Source organism: Musa acuminata, chromosome BXJ2-5 (genome assembly GCF_036884655.1).
Source record: "Musa acuminata AAA Group cultivar baxijiao chromosome BXJ2-5, Cavendish_Baxijiao_AAA, whole genome shotgun sequence".
Lineage (NCBI taxonomy): Eukaryota > Viridiplantae > Streptophyta > Magnoliopsida > Zingiberales > Musaceae > Musa > Musa acuminata.
The window spans coordinates 1,794,024-1,813,402 of record NC_088342.1 but is presented as its reverse complement, the minus strand read 5'-3'; the positions used below and the strand labels follow the sequence as shown (position 1 = coordinate 1,813,402).

Here is a 19,379-nt window from a genome sequence, read left to right as displayed (position 1 = left end):
ACGTGAGTGATGACACATGTGACATGATATCATTTTTTTTCTTATTATTTATTTGATATTTTTCTCACTTTATATTACTCATTACATACATTGTGATATTCATGGATCTATGCAATAAGAATCGGATCATGATGAGATTATGATAATGAGATCGATTCACCTTTAAACACAGACCCTAAATAATCGAGGTCGTAGGTTACTCGAAAGGGACATCGAGTTAACCGGATAGACTAGTGTTTTGTATACTCATCCATATGATGGAGGCGGCTGGTCTCATAGCTGTTCATATGGGGATACTATGGATATTGTGTATGTGCTCATTAAAAAATGAGTTCGTTAATTGATCCGTTCAAAAATGCTTGATGATTAATGATACTTCACTTTTAGATAGCGATTTCATCATCCTAGTAGTGTATTTAGTCCTTAGATTCACGACATTAAGAGTGTCCTGTATGAGTATTTCACTCTTTGATATCAGACTTATAGGCTTAGAAGTTCAAGATCTAACACATCCGATCATTAGGAGTGATAACTAATCTTTCAAGGCCAATTGAGTGTCGATAGAGGATAATCCGCTCTCCTGTCTTGAGAGGAATATCCTATATATTTTTGCTCAGGAAAATCCCTAGCCATGGTCATTTGGATTGAGAGAGAAATAGTTCTTCGGGAAAATCTGATTAGAGCGAGGCTCACGTAGAAACCATATAGACCAAACAACACCATGTCTAGTATACAGTCTCTGAGATATTAGATAGATAAGAGACTATAGAGATACATGGTTACTAAGGATAGATATGTTCAATAAATTAGATTCCCCTATATTATCTAGGGACTATAGCGTAGTGACCTAGTACATCCACAATCAATGAGTCGAATGAATTAATAATAATTCACTGAGCTAAAAGGAGTTCTGATGGATATGACTAATGGTCAACTCGATATTAGGCTTAAAGAGTCACATATATATGATAGATATTATGACGAGTAGAGGTTCAAATATGAGATATCCGTCGGAACCTCCTATCTTATTGGATATTCAATAAGCCCTAGAATTATTAGATACTATAGATCAGATCTAACAAGAGTCAATGAGAAATTGTTAGGTAGAGATCCACTAATCTAAAAGACTTAGGTAGTTGGATAGAGATTTAGTACTTAATATGACACGATTTATTATGATAAGTTTATAAGGAATAAGTTTATAAGTTTCCATCACATTTGTCATTTGTTGTTGATTTTCTTCTTTCATACATAAAATTTTGTGATCGGAAGATATTTCTTGCAGAACTAATAGTTTCCTTCGTTACCTCATCATAAATGAGATTTCAAATTTATTGAAAGAATCTAATCCCATAATGTAAAACACAGCGTCCTAACATTAGCAGCAATATTGCAAGTGTCCTAATATATTAGGATTACAACTATACATGAAAATCCTATTCAACTATCCTATTTAAATTAGAAATGTAGCTATTTAAGAAAATAATAATATATGGGGACACAACTATATAGGATTGAAACTTCCATTTTCTACAAATACAATTTTCAGATTTTAAAAATATAACTTTCATATATATACAAAAATTGATATTTACAAAAAAATGATAGAGGCCAAAAATATTAGACTTCTTTTTTCTGTGTGGTAAATGATCCTATATATCTCCTTGAATTAGGTTTTAAGATAGAGTTTCGTCTTTCATCATGGATGAAGAACTTTTCAAGGGCAAAAGTAAAGGAAAAGCTGAAATCAAAGAAAAGGAGAAAGAAGAAGAGAGAGCTAATTGGTCGAATCTCGCTGCTAATACATTAGAACTCATCATCGATCAACTCACCATCGATATTTTTTATTGTATTCGTTTCCGTGGCGTCTGCAAGGCATGGCATTCTAGCAACCTTTGCAAGCATCCTCCCCAACTCCCCTGATTGCTCTCGAGATATGACGACGACATTAGTCGTCTCACATTCTGCTCCTTATCAGACAACAAATTGCACTCGATTCAACTTCCAATAAATGATAGAGCTATCATTGGCTCATATGATGGATGGCTAATTCTCCATCACAAAACTTCTTTCCTTGTTACTATCCTAAATCCTCTCACAAGTGCACATATCGATCTGCCAATGCTCCCAAGTGATTTTAGGTATCTCGGCCCACCATCGTTAAAGTTCACAATGTCTTCGAACCCCTCAATAAAAGATCAGCAATGCATCATCTGCATTATCTATTCCCCAGGTTATATTCTTTTATCTATCCGTGTAGGCGAGGACGATGAATGGACCTTGGTGGAACGCACAACTTTATATTACGATGTTATTTATTTCAAAGGAAGCTTTTTTACTGTAAGTGATAAAGGACAGATCTTCATGTTCAATTCCTTATTTGAGGAAGTGGCTATCATCGATCATCAATCGGAAATAATTGACCCATTTTGGGAATTCGTGGAGTTATCAGGAGAGCTTTTAATCCTTCAAAACATTATGATTACGGACCCTGATGACTATGGGATAGAGAATTTAATGATTTACGTGACAAAGAAGATAGAGATTCGAAAGTTAAATATGAGAGGTCTACTCCCATCATTAGAGGAGGTAAAGAGCATAGGCGACCATATACTTTTCTTCGGTATTAATTCTCGCTCCATCACAGTGCCAGTTATCCAATACCCTCACGAAAAACATGACACTATCTATACACCTCACATTTATATGATGGGTTCTGATGAACAAAATGTATATTGTAGGTTTGAAATATATGATTTCAAGAACGCATCTTTAAAGCCAATACCACATGATGAACTTGGAAAGATGTGCACTGACATTTTACCTATGTGGTTTATACCATCCTTATTTTAGTATTATTTTGTCACCTTAGACAATAACTAAGTCTTACTATGCCAGTACTATAAATGGTGGATTATAACTTTTTTTTTTTTTATGTATTTCATGAATCTCAATAACTTATTTTTCTATTTAGTTTTGTTTGCTTCTTATATCTTGAATAGTTTTGTTTTAATACATTGAGGTAACATTCTCTATATTATGATGTATTTTACGGATATTTATATTTATAAATAACTTGTAGAATAATGTATATCTTGTTTTTTTTTTCTTTCAATAACAATAATAATGGGACATCAATTGTTTTATTTGATCTCATGTTCTATTATCATATTCCAACTTAAGTTGATATATCACTTTTATGATATATGCAACCAGTCACAATCTTAGCATTAATATTGATATTGTTACAAGAAAATATCATTGATATTTTAGTCAGTTCGATATGATTCTGACTTACGTGCACAAGGATGTTCAATGTGTGGTTAAGATACCTCCGAGATAAAAATGTCAAGCTTTGGAAGTTCCACTTGTATAAAGATTGAGGTTAAGAGGAGTTTTCTGACCTGATCCCTTGGATGACTAAGTAACTTGATGCAGGTGGGTATGATAATGAGCGATGAAAAGTGATCCATGTAAACCCGTTGAAAGTAAGATTTTATACTTGATAGTAAATAAAAAAGTATTCTAATATAGTATTTTTATAAGGAAGTGGCCTTTAACCATTTCTAACAACCTTAAATCGATCTTTTACCAACGTAGGCAATAGGGATAGATATAACTTATAACTATTTGCTTTAGACCCATATCCACATGGATAGATCAGTGGGGGACAACTTTGGGCTCATCGATATCTTCTCTATCATTTATCCCCTCTGAAGCCATGTTTCGAGGGCTCGTTGACGAGTGTCTGAAAAACCAACGTTTGACTCATTTGACATGTTAATTTTATGCTCCTTTGATCACTTTTTTCTGAGAGAGAGAAGGGGTTCTCAACCAACTTACTTTGGGATGCCTAAAAGAGATCGAGGTATCACTTGACCTCCCCACGAAGGATAACGAAGGAGTCAGGGCACCTGACCTCCCCACCTTGGGTAGCAAGGGGTTAGGATCTCAACCTCCACACCTCGAGCAACAAGGGGGGTCGAGGTCGGACATTCACAACTTGATCACATGGGGGTTAGTAGTTTCCAACCTCTACACATTAGATAGTGATGGCGATCGACACTCGATCTCCACACCTCGAGCAAAAAAATTTCATAATAATCTTATATTCACAACTAAAGAGATAATTTTTATCAGCCAAATCGAAAAGAAATAGACTTATCATTATTATAAATAAATAATTATTTTGACTTTAAATGTTCAAGAAAGGATTATGAAAATGCTGCCAAAACTCGATTGAGTGGTGGCGCACTCCTTAAAAACAAGTTATAATATGCTTTTCAGGAAAATGAAAGAAAAATTTGAAGCAAGTAAATAAACAAACTGACCTATGTAACCTGTACAATTTAGAGTCCAAAGTATGATTCCCAGCAAAATAAGATCAACCCTCATACATTATGCATTATATTTTCTTCTAGCCAAGCTATTAGAGGAAGTGTTATACTACCATTCATATCATGCAATTAAGCTTTGACAAAGACACATGTACAGAAAGAAAAACCCAGTCTACTTCAATCGTTATGTTATCTTCGTGCTTTTACAGTAAGTACTAAGTATTCAGTTCTGCTAGTTTTGTTTGACTTGAGATCTCCAAGATCCAAGGAAAGAGCATCATCAAATAGTAATATAATCCATGCCAACATCAAGAATTTAGAGTCCAAATAGCAGCTCTCTTGGAATCGTGGTCAACAAGAGTGATGATATCTTAGATTAGCTTTGGTGAGACCTAAAAGGCCAAAATTATATCAGATGTTTATCCATCTCAAAGAAATGCATAAAAATCGTCTGATCAGACTGAATGTCACCCCAATCTATAAATAATTAAATCAAAACCATTTGAGATATAAAAATAATTAAATCAAACTAAACAGAATTATTAAGTTTATTAGGACTCAGGAACCAGACCATTTGAGATGTGGCTAGAAAGAGTCTTTCTCTTTCAAGTCATACACCCCTTGTCTCTGATAAATATAGGCTCATTGATGACCAAATGTAACTTAAACATTAAAATGTATTGTGCCAATGACCTTTTAAATATTTTGGGCTTCACAGATTAGCTATTTTGATACTAAAACCTGATGAAAATAATAGAAGATAAGAATAATTATTATAGAAGCTTTATTAAAGAAGTGAAAAACTTTATTAAAATAACTTTAGCTTGAATACATTAATATATCCCTCTCCTATTTATACAGATTAAGAGAAAGAATTTTCTCAACAGAATAAAAGATTTCCCTCAACAGGATAGAGAGAGAAATTGATGGATGTCGCTATTTATTTTGTCTTCAAGAATGAGATCAATCCTTTTTGTCCATACTGTTGTCGACGTTGTCGTCAAAACACATCTGCCAAAACTAATTCTCTATCAAGAAACTTCTTAGTGATATGTAAAGGATTTCCATATGCTATGATCGAGTGGCAATAGGGAAAGGATTTCCAGCTTACGGGAAACAATAAACAATTAAACTTTTGGTGGTGGATAGTTTATCCTTTATTAGGTGGTTTCATGAAGCTATCTATCGTTCTAAAGAACAAGCAAGAAAAAGGTGGCCGGCGGCACTTATTTCCCAGCATAGCGCTTGCATTCTCGAGTGATCGGTAGCAATTGCTCGCAATCGAATTTTAAGTTAATGCAATTTATATAGTCATGTGATCGGTGTTTAAGATTCTGCTGAACAACAAAAAAATTACTATTTGTTCTCTATGCACACCAAGAAACAAGAACAATATAAATCCCAATCCCAATGCTTTCAACAAGAAGCATCTTATTACTACTCGTATGGTGGGTGCACTTAATAGTTGTTAGAAATGATTTCGGAAGAAACGATCAAACTTAAATCAGAACCATCGATTCTAAAATTGTTCTTTGTCGATTTGATTACGATTATTCTTTAGCGTATGTACAAGTCTTATCATTTTACCGCAGCTTCCTTCAAGCCCACAAGTTGGAGATTCGAGCTCAATTGGGCCCATGGGCTGGCTGGTGGCCCATTACTGTCTCCGCTGCCTATATATAATCTGATCCGCCCCCTTTCTTTTCCCGCCACTCCTCTTACTCTCTACCGCAGTTGCTCCTCCGATTCCTCCTCCTCCGGCTCCCCGCGACGATGCTGTGGGTCGACAAGTACCGGCCGAGAGCTTTAGACAAGATCATCGCCCACGAGGAAATCGCCCAGAACCTGAAGAAATTGGTGAGATCTCCTAAAACTCTTCGTCTAGGGTTTTGGCTGCTTTCCTTCTTGCTTGTTTTGGTGGTGCCTGCGGGATGTAGGTGATCTTCGTGTGGTGGATCCGTTGGTAGGTGTCGGAGCATGACTGCCCCCATCTCCTCTTCTATGGGCCGACTGGTTCCGGCAAGAAAACCCTAGTCATGGCTCTTCTTAAGCAAATGTTTGGCCCTGGGGTTGAAAAGGTATCTGCACACCACTGTTTATTTCCCTTCCTCTTGTGGTTAGATGTTCTTATTTCTTTGTTTTTAATCTAGTTGTGTTTTCTTTTTCTCATTTCTTTCTGTTGGCGATTGCAGGTGAAATTGGAGAACAAGATGTGGAAGATTGATGTAAGTTGAAGCTCATGATCTCCTTTTCTTGGGTTACTTAATTCTTCCAATGATACGGGCTTTAGTGATGAACAAACTTCATGGGCGATGTGAGAATTCCTGTAGCAGACTTTGCCCCCCAAAGTGGGACTTGGGCCTCTTTGCCACAGCTGGCTGCCGTCTTGGTTGCTTGCTTTAGAAATTCAGTTTATTTCTTTACTCGAGGGATTCCCGCTTTTCTTCACAAAAATAGAAAATTTGGAGTCCCATCCTATTATGAGGCACTCATTGAGGCTGATGGGATCTTTCACTAAGTCGATTTTCTGTGCAGGCTGGTACACGTAAGATAGAGCTGGAGTTGACGATGTTATCGAGCACACATCATGTTGAGATGAATCCCAGCGATGCAGGTTTCCAGGATAGGCATATTGTTCAGGAGATTATCAAGGAAATGGCAAGAAACAGACCTGTGGATACTAAAGGCAAAAAAGGGTTCAAAGGTAATTACCCTTTAGTTACATGGGGTTTGTTTTCCTTTTGTTTTATCTAATGTTAGGAGATTCCCAGATGGCTTTTGCATTTCAGAAACCATATTTATCTAAGCTATAATGAGTTTCACTTTATGCTATTTATGTTATAATAGGCATGTAAGGTTACATCTAGGGACTGATGCAATTAACTTTAGCATATAATGTAAAATGCACAACGTCATAATCACTAACTAATGGTTCTGAGTTCAGTGTACTAACATGTAGATTGTAATAATGACTTAGGTGATTATGCCATGTGGCCCGTCATAGACCAAGATTTTGCATTGTGTTCTTTTCGAGGATGTGGTCACTTTCTAAACATGGATTTTCTTAACGAGCTACCTCGTTTTCCTGCATAAAGTTGGAGCGGAACTTTTGAAAGTCGATTTGAAACATCAAGTACTTCACTTGGAAGATGCTCCGCATCCTCCAATGTATAGTAGATTGTGATGTTATGGCCTTTTCAATTTTAGTTGCCACAAGAGTCTGACAACCAACGCTAGGCATATTCCAAAATATGTTTACACAGTTTATGCCCATGGTGGGATGATAATATTGTCACTTAATGTTAATTGAATTTGAAAATGAAGTTCCTTTGTATGTTTCAATGCTTCTTTAATAGATAGTTCATAACTTTTAACTGCATGGTGCTGGTAGGCTGGTAATTCAGGTATATGCATAAAGGAATAGAAGAATATATACCATTCTATCTAATGATCATGCTATCTTATTTCCTTTCGGATGAAACTGTCTTTGTCACTTGATAAATCAAGTTGGCATTATTAAAGGCACTCAAACAATCTATGTCTGCAAATCTGAAGTCTGTGGCTCCTGTTATCATTGGAACATGTAAAAAGTCCTACATCATGGAAAACTACTGAACATCAAGTTCAAAATGCTATAGCTAAGAGCTGTTTACACAAGTTGATATAAAATCATCTTGTCGGGTCATATGGTTTACTTTAGTCATACCATAAGCTAGAAATTTTAGGCTTATATACAGATATGTGTTAAACAGCCAAAACTTGATGAGAAAAAAAATGACCATTAAATCCCTTGAGTTTTTGCTGGGTAAGGGTAAAGTATTCTTTTAGAATCTCCTGCGGTTAACTACTGTGAATCACGTGGTCAACTCACTCTCTTTCGGAATGGAAATTTGTGGTTGAAAGAATTCCTGATGGAAGTCTGTGGTCCAAACTGACTTTATATTTGGGGTTAGTTAACTTGATTCAACTCAGAAGCCTGAGATAAAACCTAATTTGGCCTCACTTGATTTTACCTGATGAGATCATCTACTATGGTGCATCCCTATTGGTCAGGTATTATTGTCTTGTATCAGCTTCTGATTCAACTGTTCTTGTCACAACGGGCCTCAGCTTGGTAAGAAGCAGAACATGCACCTATACCAAGTTAATGGAATTTGTTGCAAATTCATTCCTTGCAATAGACCTGCACTAATCTCTATGCCTATTAAAATCTCTACCCCTTATAAGACATCTTAAGTTTGGTAAACTTTTTCTTAGAATTTCTGGAATAAGTCTACTCATCAAGGTATTGATATGGTTTCCTAACTGGCAGTATTGGTGCTGAATGAAGTTGACAAGCTGTCAAGAGAAGGTCAACATTCTCTCCGTAGAACAATGGAAAAGTATAGTGCATCATGCAGGCTAATCTTGTGCTGCAACAGCTCATCAAAAGTAACGGAGGCTGTCAGGTCTCGCTGTCTGAACATTCGAGTGAATGCACCTACTGAAGAGCAGGTTGGTACCTGGATTGGGATGAACATAACTGCATCTCATTGGATCTTAGATCTCTGTGGATGTGTTTATTTAGTCTGTTTCTCCAGTTCTGTGGTTAGGAATACATAACTTTCTATGCTAATGTCTTTTGTATTCTTCGAGAGCTGGCTTTATGAAGTAAAATAAATAAGAGATCTTTATACTAAACACTGTCACAATGAAATGCAAAAACCCAGGTTTGCAGAGTGTAAAGCAATCTCCAGTTCTTGCAAAACATAATTCTGTAATAAAATCCACATGGAACAAGGTCAAATGCTTGATGCATGGATTGTTCAGTTGACAATTTGATATAGCCACTTAATGTTTTTTGTCTTATTTGTATTGCTCTTTTTGTCTGTAGTGTGATGGTTACTTCATAAATGGTTATTTATGAGTTAGTTTTTATGTTCATCTATATATTTTAGATTCAATAACTGTGAACTAATTTCGAACATTTAGTTCTGGTGTATTTTTTCATTCATATGCGATCAGTGAGTAACATATTTGGTTAGTTAATTTGAAATTCAACAAGGTTGCCGTTGTCATGTGAAATTTGGATCAAATGTTTTTTTGTGAGGATTATTTTTCAGATAATTGGTAGTTGTATATAATTTAGTTAGATGACTAACTTATCAATATCTTAAAAAGATACAAATGCTGCCTACTTGGATATGGGATTCCAAGTTGAGTTGTTTGTCTTGTTGAACTTTCTTGTTGGAGTCTAACACAAGGTAGACAATTTCGAATAATACCGCCCGGTACTGGCGGTACGTACCGGTCTGTCAGCTTACCGGTACATGGACCGCTCGTTACGGACAAAACGATATATATATATATATATATATATATATATATATATATATATATATATATATATATATATATATATATATATATATATATATATATATATATATATATATATATATATATATATATATATATATATATATATATATATATTATAAAAGGCGATGTCACCGAGGCGACGCGATGTCGCCTTATATATAAGAATATTTATATATAAATATATATAATCTTATATATATATATATATATATATAAGATTATCGTACCGAGCGAACGTCGAAACTCTGGTACGGTACGAAATTGCATAGCTTGGTCTAACATGCCCAAAGGAAAATAGGCTTTGAGTGAAACAAGTTCATAAAGACTGATAGATGAGGCATGTAGTGGTGCATTTTGATAGACTAAATTTGAAACTATGGTAGAATCTGGTGATGATGTAGGAAAGAAGAAACAACAGTATTATTATTATTATTTAATTTTTTCTACTTTGATCGACCCCTTTATTCCTTGAACATCTTTTATGGGCTTTTTGTGGGGTGTTTTGTGGCGTTGGGGAGAGGTGAGATGTAGATTGAGGTAAATGGGACAAGTTCACAAACACTAGCACAATATCTACTTCCTGATGTTTTTGAATTATTGTAAATATTACATTCAAATTGGCTTTTATCGTGCATTTCTCTAAATGGACTAGCCTAAGCAAGGACTGATGTGGAGATTCACTTGTAGGAAGTAGTAGCCCCTCAATTTCAGGAAGTGACTTAGTTCTTAGGCTGTGCATATATCTAGATACTTTTATCATTATGATTACATAATCATTGAGGTACTCCATGCAATTAATAGAAATGTATTTTCGTATGATAAATTCCTATGGCAAAAGTCATCAGATAGAAATTATCATGCTACATTTATAATAACTTGTTGACCTAGATTTCCTTTAGATGGAAGCTATGTAAGCAGCAGTCAGATAATAAATTATTGTTTGACACAATTACATTGGATTAAACTGTCATTTGCTTATGTCAAATGTTGGCTCATGATCATAACTAATTTTCTTTTTTCAGCTAAGTAGTGTCACTGAATACCATTCAATAATTGAGTGGTAGTCCATTTTGGTCAATTATTAAATGCCATGTTATTCTACAAGTAAATGAGTTTGACATTGCTAAATTTTTTTATCAGTTTCATATAATTGGATCGATGGATCAAATAGTATCATGATATGATATCCTAGTGCAGTTGTATTTTAACTAAGATATACAGTTCTTTGTATGTCAGATTGCTTTGCTTGTGTTTCTAGGCAGATGTTTTCAGACCTATAGATACTTGAAATTGTATCTTGAATATATCATGGTAAATTTATTGTATTTTCTTATAAACTTCAGTTACATGTATGTCTTTTATCAGTTAGTGCCCAGCATGCTTATGTTTGTTAGTCTTGGGTCCTAGATTTTATTGGTCAATTTCCAGTCTTCCATAATTTAAAAATCTTGCATGTTATATTAATTAGATTATCAAAGTATTGGAGTTCATTGGCAAGAAGGAAAACCTGCAACTTCCACCTGGATTCACAGCACGTATAGCAGCTCAATCAAACCGTAATTTAAGAAGAGCAATATTGTCTTTTGAGACCTGTCGAGTGCAGCAGTAAGCTCTTTAGCATGTAGTCCGTACAATAATTCCATGCAAGTTATACATCAGATATCTGTCTACTGTATACCTATGCTTGTTTTAGTTGATTGTAGGATTTATACAACACTTGCATCCTATTGACTTCAGTTGATTAATTTTAGAATTGCATGTTACTGCTATAGGTATCCATTCACCGTAAACCAGGCATTGCCACCCTTGGATTGGGAACAATATGTTTCTGAAATAGCATCTGATATAATGAAGGAACAGAGTCCTAAAAGGTCTGTTTTTTTTCTTCATTGGTTCTCTACATTTTGTGAATGTGAAGCTTAGCTTTTTATTTGTTCTTCTCATTAGCATCTCATTATAGACTCCTCTTTCCATTTTTTGTGCATAAATATACTTCATTGGTTCTCTACTTTATGAATGATATAATTCAGTGCCTACTGAAATTAATAGGATGAATACAACAAGAACCTTTTGTTCTAGCCCTAGAAATTTGGCTCATTGCTCATCAGAATATTATTTATGCAAATATATCTCGATGGCATGATTATGCTAGGCTATCAAAATTTTTCCTTCAAACCAAGGTTTTGAATATCATACCGTATCAATGTACCGATCAGTTGTCGGTATGGTACGTTCCAAGCTGTATTGAGCGTGCCAACATATGATACACTAAGGTGTACCGATGTATCGCCTGTATCGGTCCTCTATTAGATCGGAATGTATCACCCGTACCGAGCAGTATGATACGGTATTACAAACCATGCTTCAAACCAACTAATGCTAAAAATAGCAATTATGTAGTAGTAATATACAAATAATTATACTTTTGAACAAGGAACAACAAGGAGAAAATAGATAAATTACATAGATTACTTAGCTCACTTGAAAACACGAAAAAAGTATTAAGTTATTATGGCTGAACAAATTTGTATGTTATTTGTTTCAATAATTATCAGAATGCTTTCTCAAGGCCTAAAGTCTCCTCAGGTTCTGAATACTAATTGGATCAATGTGTGTTGACCAGTATCAACTAGTCCAACTAGGGACCATAATCAGATGATATAGCTTGGTGATTGGTATTCATTTTTTTATTTTTTTTCAATGAAGCTGGATCGTACAGACTGGTAGATTGCCAAATGTACTCATACCACACTGATCTGATATGCTATAATAGTATTGGGCTGCTTTGTTCACCCTGTTGTATTAGAAAGTGTGCTTGCATGATTTCTTACATCTGCATTTCTGTTTCAAGATGTTGCTATGCAATCTGTTGGATCTAATTTTATAACATAGTCTCACATATTTTCATTACAGTTGTTTAAAGTTTCTTATCATATAGATTCAATCTGAAATCAACTTTCCTTTTTTTGCCAATTTATCCTTAAAAAATTAAGGAAATCGTGTTAATAAACCTATGCCATGCTAAAAACTTCCATATTTCATTTTTTTCCATTGCTCTTTGGCAAATACTTCTGAACTGTGATAGTGCACAAGTTCTTCTCAACCTTTTGAAATCAGAGCTTGTGTCTATACAGTTACTATCGTGCCTCTAGTGACAATTAATTTCTAGTTAATACTTATCAATTCCATTCATCTATCCTGGTTCACAAGTCAAAGTGCATCCAATAGGGTTTATTTTGCTGCCTTCCAACAAGCTGTAGTTTAGAATAAAATCCACTCGTCTAACTTTGCTTGGACCAGTATTCAGCATGTATTTAGAAGGTTTTTTATGATAGGTTGAAGGCCAGTTTTGAAATTAGTCTTAGAACTTATAGATGCCTTCTTTGGTTGGAGTCGTTTTTCCTGCCATAAGTCGCTGTAGGAAAAGTATTGGTCTTGTGTCCCTTATATTGCCAGAGCAGTAGTACAAGACTCAGAATAACATTACGTAATTATATAAAGGAGTCAAGAAATTTTTTCAATCTTGACCAATGTTCAAAGAAATCACTGGAAAGACTTAGTCAAGCCTCGAAGCTGTTCTATGAATTCTACAACAACCATCATGATCTATTTTCTCTTTGAAGGCTGGATGTATTCTGATAGATTTAGCCTATTTTCAAGTAACTACCAGTCAGTGATATTGCTGGGTTGGATTCCCTTGTTTCTATGCAATTTCAATCATATGATCACTTCTGTGAACTCTTTTTATGCATAGTTGTCATTGTTCTATCACTACTATCCAGTAGCTTATACTTCTTCACCCAATGACAGTGACAATCCTCTGTTTATTTTTTTTTTCTCTTTATATATTTGCAGGTTATTTTCGGTGCGTGGAAAAATATATGAGCTTCTCGTTAACTGTATCCCTCCTGAAATCATTTTGAAGGTGAAAGATGCTTCGTTATCTTTGTTCTATGGGATTAAACTTTCTAATGTAATTATCTTGCTTGTTGTTTCGCAGAAGTTGCTGTCAGAATTATTGAAGAAATTGGACTCAGAATTAAAGCATGAAGTTTGTCATTGGGCTGCATATTATGTAAGTGTATTGCAGTAACATGAACTATTACATTCCTGTTATTTGCACATTTTTCTGCTACAGAGCTTTTTATCCTCGATTATTATTATCATTTAGTTGTTCAGTTCACGTGTAACTCTTGAGTAAATTTTCCTTGGTTCATTGACCAACCCTGTCTAGGACAGGTGGCCTTGGGTTGGGGTGGTTCATGTCAGAGCAATAGAAAGCCATGATGACAATTGGTGGTCAGAATAATGGAGGTCCAACAATGACGAAATGAGTTGAGAGAGATGAAAGAAGACATTTGTTCTAATTATTGAAGATTTTAAACAACATTTGTAAGTAACACCCACTACAAATGGGATTAAAGAATTTGTAGAAGATAGTGAGGGGTATCTATTTGAGTCCCTTAGAAATGGGGATGTACTGATCAAGTCTGAGTTTTAGTATCTACAATCTGGTGTATGATTCTGACACATCATGGCTTGGCTGAACTTGGTCAGACTTGGCCAACTCTAGCCATCTATGTTGATTTTGGCAATTCAAGTAGAGGAAGAGGCACAATCCTTTAAGGGCAAGGTCTGTGGTTGGAAACATGTATTATTTAAGAGAAAGAAGCTTTAAGAAGTCTGGGTGTTTACAGAAACGTTCAAACATCTAAACATTGTTGAGTACATTGAGCAGCTTTAAGAAGTAGATGTGCTGATGTTTGAATTGTAAACCTTAACCTTCTCCTCATGAATTTCATGGACATTGGGTCTTACTATGTTTTGTTTTAAACAAGATATATGTATAGTGCAAAGTTGGTTTTATGTCTTTCTTTGCAGATGTATAAGGTGTTAAGAGGTCTTTTTTTTTTTTATAGATGTATAAATAATGGTATAAAGAAAATGGCCCCTTCTACTTTGCCACTATTGCTGCTGCTAGTTCACAGTGCAGCCGGTAACTTCCATTCCATTCCAAAATGAGTCTCTCCTTGAACAAAATTTATTTTGTCCATAATAGACTAGTAACGGTGATCATCCTTTAATCCACTATCGAAACTCTTCCTGATCACATGCACAAAAATGTGGAGACATGAGAAATGCTATGAAACATGTCAAACTACGGACATGATGGCGTCCAGTGCTGAGTCATTGACTTTTTTATTCTAGAGAAGATATAGTCATACATTATTAAATATCAGCAGCCAGTTGGCCATTTTAAGCAACATGATACTTTTTATACCATCATGTTTTACCTAAATTACTCACTTTTCGGGGTGGTTTTAAATATTGGGTACCCTATCTGAATCGATTGTTGGCTAGACTAGTACGGGCATGTTCGTTCCATTGAACCAAAGCGCACACTGTTGGTATGCACCACGATACCAAAAGGGAGGAGGAACGAAGGAGGTGGAGGTGAAGGAGAAAAAGAGGAAGAGGAGTTGGAGGGCTATTAGGCAGGTCAGTAGCGGTAGGCATCACGAACAATGGGCAGGCACCGCGGGTGGGAGGTTGATTTAACCCTAAATAAAAAGAGAGAAGACTAAACTGAGCTTACCACAAGGTTTTAGAGGGTTACCAGGTGATAACACATGTTCTGGACCCAAGTTGAGCTTTCAGTTTGCATGGCTTTGGCAGTTCATTAAGTCTCTGCATGTGTTGCTTTAATAAATAGATTTCAATGTCCAGATCCTTGGGGTGGTGTTAGCCAGGAATTTGACCTGTGTCCTCTAGATTGGGAATGATGCCTTCTAAATTTTATGCACAAAAAAAGAACTCGTTAAATTTTTTTGAACTTCGACAATTAAATGGATGCTTATAAAGTATCATAATGTTTGTCAAAAAGGGTAAATCTGTTGGATTTGGTAATGGCATGCATTCTTTAAGTGAAAACATAGTCATAATAGGACTAAATCAGGTTTACACCTTAATAATCATACCAATCTCAGTGAAAACTTGTTAGGCCTCATTCAGAGTAGACTAATTCTACATTGATGGTGACAAGGCATGTTCATAGTAAGTGATGGTAAATTGTAGCGTTTGAGCAACACTTTGCTAATTTATTCTTTAAATTCACCATATTAGAGGATAGAATGGAAATGGATGAGTCACATGATCAATCATGAAATGTGTATTCCACTCTTCAACAAAATTTTCTTCAATGAAACTATTCAGCTTCAAATCCTTCTTCACATAAGACATCCCACATCTTTCTTTTGTGTCTTCTTGTGGGGATGCCTAGATTTTTATTTAATTTTTGTCAACCTAATTATAAATTTCATGCAGGAGCACAGGATGCGTTTTGGACAAAAAGCCATTTTTCATATTGAAGGTACTTTTATCTTCCTTTTATGTAATAACTACTCCATATTGAAGGTGCTTTATGTTATTGTTCTGCAATAATGTAGAAGGTACCTATTTCTTCCCTTTGTGCAATAATTATTTGCATCTGAAACATTCATTTTTGGGTTCAAAATCTTTTTTATGCTTTCTTCTGGAGACACATGGGTGCTAAGCAGCTGTTCCTCTTTTGGTGCATTGCTGCTATGCATCCTACAATTGAGGATACAATATTCTTTTGCAATAACTGGTTTGTTTTGTAAAATCCAGTTACATATTAAATCTAACAAATGCATGTCATAAAATTATTCAAAAAGATCTACTGATCCTTTTTTTTAATAGGAAAAGTTATCATTGGATTCTGTTACTTAGAACATACACCGACTTCATGCATTTCAACAGTGCATTTGTTTCTTATTGCTATTTTGCATCTAAGATTAAAATTAGGAACAAACTCATGTATTTTAAGATTTTTTTCTGTGTTCAATAAGCTACATTATTATCGTTATATGGAGAATTCGGAATTTGGTGGTCTGGAGAGCTGCTTGAAGGAGGTTGTGCATGATACCAAGATAGTCAAACCAAATTTAGGAAGATCATGCTGCATGGTAGCATGCCAGCTCAACAAAATACTTGAATCAATACTCTGAACCATAATAATCATCCTCAATCACGCCATCACATTTTACTGAACATAAGTCCACAAGTCCTCTTTCCACAAGAGGCATGTATTTGTGAATTCCAGGTGATATTTGCTCCCCTCTATCCTTTCTTTCCTTTGACCCAGCAGAGAAAAACAATAAAACATGAAAACAAAAACTCGTATCACATGGAAGATTCACCGTTTTAACATAACCATGGAAACAGCTTTCTGAAGTTGGAATTTGTTCTTCTCTTAGTTATTTTGCAAACATATAAAGAGATGTTGCTCATTCATCTAACAGTTATGCTTATTAGTCATGCAGGGTTTGTAGAGCCAACTTTTAGTTAGCCCAAGTTGGCTCCTTTTTAGCATTATTTTAGGTCAAGAAATGGAACGACCTCAAAAGATGTTACATCAAACAACTAGAATTGTATGTGTTCTTAAAAAAATTATGTCTTGTAAAGATGAGGGATATATCAAAGGTTAAGTAGGCATGTATGTAATGTTTAAGAAAACATATGGCATGAAAAGGTGAAGGATACGATTCTTTTGATGACCAAAGGCTAAGTAGTGTAGGAATGACATTTCTAAGCTGTGCAGTGCTGTTATAGATCTATTATTTGTGAATAGTCTTTGCCATCTTTAACAATATGTGAATTCAGACGTTTGAGTAGCATCGATTCATGGTTCTTGAAGTTGTTCAACCCAGGAACTACCACTCAACACCAAATCAGTTACTCTATTGCTTTCAAGTGTCTTGTCCATGGTGTTCCAATTGACAGACATTTTATCTACCCCTTTAGTTGACTTAATGTAGCTTTGCTGCGAGTAGTGTATTGATGAATGAGATGATCTTTTCTTGTAAATCTGCAATCTGCCATTGAACAAACCACAACACCATGATTTTTAAATGTTGGTTGCTAAATATATCTAATGTGTAACTTGTTTTGATCGTGTAAAATCATGGCAAGGTTGCAGTTACGTTCTTTACTTTGAGATACCCTATTAGAAGTGATCATTGCTTGTTTTTATGCTACAATATGCTATTTTCACCAGCATTTGTTGCAAAGTTCATGAGTATCTACAAGGCGTTCCTTATCGCAACATTTGGTTAAACGAACCTGAGGGGAATAGACCCTCCAAATATCCAAACCTAAAAATAGTCAAAAGGTACCACTATTTTACCACTAGGTGTTTTTCGTGCTAATAATTAGTGGGATTTTTTTTTTTATATTTATTTTCTCTGTTCTCGCAGCCTTGTGCAGATGGAGCCTGTGTCATGTTTTGATCATCTCGATGTATCGCTCTGTGCTTCTTTTCCGAGGATTTCGTATGTATAGAACTCCTAAAGAACTACATATATTATGTGATGTTCTTTCTAGTAGTGTGCGTAGCTTTTTTGAGATTGTTAGATGTTTGACTATAAGGCAGCCAATGCCTGTTGGATGTTCTTTCTACTTGGTTTTAGCTGAGGTTTATATGGTTTCGGGATCTTGGCAATTCATATGAGCTTTCACTTGTATCCATTAAATCCCTGTTAAAAATGTTTATTGGTGTGATCATGTGTCTTGTAATTCTCCCTTAGCTTGTGCCCTAGAAATTAACTATTTATGTCATTGAAATAGAATTAACCAATTATATTTTATTTCCATTTTTATGTTGGACCTCTAGTAGATTAATAATAATGTCCATGTGTTAATAATCATGTCGATCAATTGAAACAACCGCATGGCTGATAGCCTTCTCTCCTCCACAGCTTGGACATCGTTTGCACGCCACCCACCATCTTCCTCTAAGTAACTTGGTCCACTCTATTTATTCTTTTTCATTGGTCAACGTTCTATTTTGATAACGAGGCACTCCTTTTCTTCTTTTCATACGCACTTGGCCCCTTTTTTTTTGTTTATGAACTACACCACAGAAGGTGCGTGTTTGTATAAAAGAAGGGTGTGTTTATCTTCGTGTCGCACGATTGAATAGATAGGCCTACGTTTATTGGGTCCCTGTCTCGACAAAGTCGCCCGCACTCCAATGGCCCCACCTTCGCCGCCGTGCAAACGACAGGATTGCCTTCTAGTCTCCCTCGCCGCCATTGTTCGACGGTCACTGATGCAGGTCAAGCTTCTGATGGTCTCATACAGCCCGCTAAAGACCCGAGTTCGTCACCGTTTGAAGTGTTGACTATGGTCTACTTCTTTGCGGGCACCAACATCGTCGTTGCCATCGCGACATCCCCTCGTTGTCACTGGAATTTCTCGTTTATATTAGAATGCCAATCATCATCATTCACCGCGATGGATATTAAGAAAACCATCACCATAGTGCGTGGGTGCCGGATAATCACGCATGAGTACGATGACATGGCATGATGATGATGAGATCGAGAGGTACGATGATGATAAGATCGAGATCGTCGATCAGCTGCATGAGAATAATCATGCCACCATATGTGGTGTAGGCTATAGACAGTCGAGGCAACGCTAGTGAGACCTGTGCATGTGAGCACGATGGAACGCGACGACAACAACAACATGAGAATTAAATTTTTTTGAAAGGAAATTTTTTTTATCCCTTGAAAATTAAAAAAAATAATCTATATCCTAACAATTATGCCCTTTAAAATCATATATATATATATATATATATATATATATATATAT

The 19,379-nt window shown here is 35.5% G+C and overlaps 1 protein-coding gene across 2 annotated transcripts; it reads left to right on the top strand.

Annotated features, from left to right (window-relative positions):
• Nucleotides 1-6,055: 6,055 nt before the first annotated feature.
• Nucleotides 6,056-18,293, top strand: LOC103983778 (replication factor C subunit 5). 2 transcript variants are annotated; one of them, XM_009401050.3, is made up of 12 exons: nt 6,056-6,194; nt 6,305-6,415; nt 6,530-6,562; nt 6,873-7,041; nt 8,650-8,831; nt 11,167-11,303; nt 11,471-11,569; nt 13,554-13,623; nt 13,699-13,773; nt 16,023-16,068; nt 17,776-17,889; nt 17,975-18,293. In XM_009401050.3, exons 1-11 carry the CDS (start codon nt 6,111-6,113, stop codon nt 17,832-17,834), a joined length of 1,065 nt encoding a protein of 354 aa, XP_009399325.2. In that variant the 5' UTR covers nt 6,056-6,110; the 3' UTR covers nt 17,835-17,889; nt 17,975-18,293. The 2 variants fall into 2 exon arrangements, with proteins under 2 accessions (XP_009399325.2, XP_064963899.1); XM_065107827.1 differs by having other exon boundaries at nt 13,554-13,773; nt 17,975-18,197.
• The last annotated feature ends 1,086 nt before the right edge of the window (nt 18,294-19,379 follow it).

Coding starts and splice junctions, on each gene's coding strand:
- LOC103983778 (XM_065107827.1), top strand. CDS start 6,111: ATGCTGTGGGTCGACAAGTACCGGCCGAGAGCTTTAGACAAGATCATC. Junction 6,195..6,304: donor CCCAGAACCTGAAGAAATTG/GTGAGATCTCCT, acceptor ATCCGTTGGTAG/GTGTCGGAGCATGACTGCCC. Junction 16,069..17,775: donor AGCCATTTTTCATATTGAAG/GTACTTTTATCT, acceptor TATTTTCACCAG/CATTTGTTGCAAAGTTCATG.